This window comes from Orycteropus afer, unplaced genomic scaffold (genome assembly GCF_000298275.1).
Source record: "Orycteropus afer afer isolate SDZICR_OR568_19922 unplaced genomic scaffold, OryAfe1.0 scaffold00360, whole genome shotgun sequence".
NCBI lineage: Eukaryota > Metazoa > Chordata > Mammalia > Tubulidentata > Orycteropodidae > Orycteropus > Orycteropus afer.
Window position 1 is genome coordinate 3,300,074 of NW_006921947.1, and position 3,907 is coordinate 3,303,980.

At 44.5% G+C, this 3,907-nt stretch overlaps 1 protein-coding gene across 1 annotated transcript in view; it reads left to right on the plus strand.

Annotated features, from left to right (window-relative positions):
* The window catches only part of BMX (BMX non-receptor tyrosine kinase), a 69,069-nt gene that overhangs the window by 61,421 nt on the left and 3,741 nt on the right, over positions 1 to 3,907 (plus strand). Inside the window, exon 17 of the mRNA XM_007952836.1 lies at positions 2,799 to 2,956. Coding sequence (XP_007951027.1) covers positions 2,799 to 2,956 — 158 coding nt within the window. The remainder of the gene's footprint in view (positions 1 to 2,798; positions 2,957 to 3,907) is intronic.

Consider the following 3,907-nt stretch of genomic DNA (forward strand, 5'->3'; position numbering starts at 1 on the left):
TCTTCCTTCCGAGGAGTGGCTGGTGGGTTTGAACCGCCAGCCTTCTGGTGAGCAGTCAAGTGCCTTAGGCACTATGCTACCAGAGCTCCTATTTTAGATTGGCAGCCGGTAAATCACGGCCCAAATCCAGTAGCTGTTTCTATAAATAAAGTTTTATTGGCGCACAGCCACACTCATTCATTTGCAAATTGTCTATGGCTGCTTTGTGCTACAAGGGCAAAGCTGAGTAGTTGCCACAGAGGCCGGCTGGCCCACAAAGTTGAAACACCTACTGCTGTCTCTCCCTTTGCAGGGAAAGCTTGCTACTGATTCCTATTTTATTAAAATGTCTATGTTGAAATTTATTAAAAGCAATTTTAAAACAAGCTATTTTTAAATTATGCCACTGTAGCTTTTGATGTTTTTTCCATTGTGAGGAAGGCCAAGCCTGTTTTCAATCACTGTCAGATGAGTCCAGGGTAAATAATCCAAATTATGATAAAGTTATGGACTATATTAGATAAGACTAAGATGTATTTCATGCCTGTCTTAGTCCATAAGCGTAATTTGACTACTGTTTGACATCTGTAAGACTGCCTGAGAAAAGGAACAGTTAGTCATTTATTTTTCTATATAACGCAATCTTTAAAAAAATACCATTCCTGTTGTAAAAGGGGCATTGTTCATGTAAAACAAACAAACAAACAAAAATCTCCAATGTGCACAGAAAAAGAAAGAAGAAGAACAAGAACCCAATATAACATTTTGGTGAATACTTGATGTCATTTTCTACTGATTAATATTTGTACTTTGTTGTCAAAATTAGTTCCAATCTCCTCATATTAATTGATATGCCTTATGCATGTTATGAAGAGAAAAAAAAGTCAGTATCCTTACTCAATAGTTATAGCTTGTTTTCAACCAAAAAATCACAGTACAAAGCCTGATGAGTGAATATACACCAGAACTTGGCTCCAGATATGTTCTAGCTCTTTCTGAAAATGAAATCCATTCTAAGTAATGTGTCCCTAGTGAGGATACACAAAATGAATCTGGGCTTCTGAAAGCAGCTCCCAAAGAAGAGCCTCACAGATATTTTGAGTAATGATAACATCCTGGTTGTTGATTTTGTTTCTGTTGTTGGTTTGTGACTTAGGAGACCCCATCTATTACAGGGTAGAGCTGCTCCATATGATTTTCTTGGCTGCCCTGGTGGTGTAGTGGTTAAAGGCATTTGGCCACTAACCAAAAGGTCAGTGGTTTGAACCCACCAGCTGCTCCACAGAAGAAAGAGGAGGCGGTCGATTTCTGTAAAGATTTACAGCCTTGGAAACTCAATGGCACTCACTATGAGTCGGAAATGACTCGATGGCAGTGAGTTAATCTTTATGGAAGAAGATCTCCAGGTCTCTTTCGTCCTGTGTGCCACTGGGTGGGTTCGAACTACCAACCTTTAGGTTACTAGCTAAATGTAAAGCCCAAAGACCCTATAACATCCTTGAAATAAGTTCCAAATGGAGAGATGTAAAAGGAGCAACACTCTTGGACGGTTGTTTTAGTAAGTTTGTTAAACACACACATACATATAAAGCCACAACAATGTCTAAGATTGTCTTATTGTACACATTTTACATAAAAATCTATAGCCCTAGAAGTCTAAGAAATTTTGAAGTTAGTAGTCTAGTCATGGTTCTCAAATAATTTTCCTCCTTCCTACATATTTTTGGGTTTTCCAGAATTTTGAGCTTGGGTGACTGTTAAGATTCCCTGGCCTGGGCCAATACAACAGCCCAATGGCCACATTTAGTCAACATGTAAAACGTCCTGGCTCTCTGCTAAGTGCTCTGTGTGGTTTACAAGGAGCCCTGGTGGCACAATGTTTAAGCACTTGGCTGCTAATCGAAAAGTCAGTGGTTCAAACCCACCAGCCGCTCTGTAGGAAGAAGATGTGGCAATCTGCTCCCTTAAAGATTACAGCCTAGAAAACCCGACGGGGGTGTTCTCCTCTGTCTTAGAGGGTCAGAATCAACCGAGTGGCACACCACCACCACAACAGCAACAATATGTGTTTTATATTATTTAAGCCTCATACCAACTCCTGAGGTACAAATATCCCCATTTCTTGGATGGGGCACCTGAGGCTGAGAGGGGTTAAGAAGCTTGCCTAGCCTGTGAGTGGCAGCACTGGCACTCAGAGGTCAACCTCTGCTTGACCCCAATGTTCCTCTGGACCACCACGGCCATAACTCAGTTTCTTTGCCTGGACTGAGATGCCCTGGGCCAGCTTCTAGATGGTGAGCATCCTGAAACTGAACACAAAAATGCTGTCTGTTCACTTTCCTGAAGGGAGAGCTTCTAGACAATTTCCCAAAGGACATCTGACCCACAAACGTTTATGAAAGACCACGTGATAGGAGATGGGGCAGTGAATGGTGTCAATGATTTTATCAGTAAATTTCTCCTGAATAGTAATTGAATTGGGTAGTACTAAGGGACAGAGGAAGAAAGGTCGGGGCTTCGATCAATGGATTGTAAGGATGGGACAGGTAGCTGTCACTGTGAGGCTGCATGAGCTTCTGCAGTTGCCTGTGCCTTTGAACCAGCAAAAGCAGACTTCCAGGCTCAGGGACTGGGGACAGAGACTGGCTTCAGAGGTGAAGGCACAGGCTATCTCCGTGCTCTGTCCTTTTTACCGAGGACTCACTACCCAGGGAGCCCTCGCTCGGACCCGTGCCCTTCCTTCCCCAGTGCAGGAAGCTCATTCCTCCAACCCCGCACTTTCTGACGTCGGCTCTCTCTTTTGTCTCTGCGCGGTGCAGGGATCCTGATGTGGGAGGTGTTCAGCCTGGGGAAGCAGCCCTATGACCTGTACGACAACTCCCAGGTCGTCGTAAAGGTCTCCCAGGGCTACAGGCTCTATCGGCCCCAGCTGGCATCGGACACCGTCTACCAAATCATGTACAGCTGCTGGCACGAGGTGAGCAGGGTGAGGACCTACTCATGCTACCAGCAGGGCAAAGCCTTACTGAATGTGAAGTTGTTGTTGTTGTTGTTGTTATTTGCCATCGAGTCGGAATGTGAAGAAGCAGGTGGAAATAGCCCTGAGGCCTTGCCCTCAAGTGTTTGTAGTCTAAACCAAGCAATGCGGACCGACATTTTAACAAACAGCTTATGTCTAGCCCTGGTCTTGTTGTTGCTGTGTGATGTGGAGTCACTTGCGAGTCACAGCGATTCCATGTGGCAGAGTAGCACTGCCCCCATAGGGGTTTCTAGGCTGCAGTCTTTATGGGAGCAGATCGCCATTGGGTAGGTTTGAACCACTGACCTTTCCATTAACAGCCAAGTCCTTAACCATTGTGCCACCAGGGCTCTTTGCCTTGGTCTTAGAACTTGATACATATTTATTCATTTGTTCATCAGGAAACACACTATGAGGTAGATATTATTATCACCATCACTATAACTTATCAGAGACAAAACAGGCTCAGAGAGATTAAGTGATTTGCCTAAGGTCACACCGCTAGTAAGAAGCAGGGCTGAGATTCAAACACAGGCTGGCTAGCCTGGAGTCATTTCTTAACCACGGTACTATGGGGCCTCTCCTCGAGTAGAAAATGTGTAACAGAGAACATAAAACCACGTGTAGAGAACACATAATGGAGACCATCTGTCCTCTCCTCACTCCCCATTTCTCCCAAACACTGAATAAGAACTTCCATGCAAGTAGGGGATCAGGGTATGGTGGGGGAGACATGGAGTTGAAATTGTAGAGGATTCCTTTGCAAAGCAACCACTATGTTCGTAGTGCTAATGGGAGAGGTTAGAGAAGTCTGAGGCTCTTCTCTGTCCTCACCGAACTCAAAGTCTTCACGTGCATGTGCGGTGCGTGTGCACACTCTCTCTCTCTCTCTCTCTCTCTCTCTCTCTC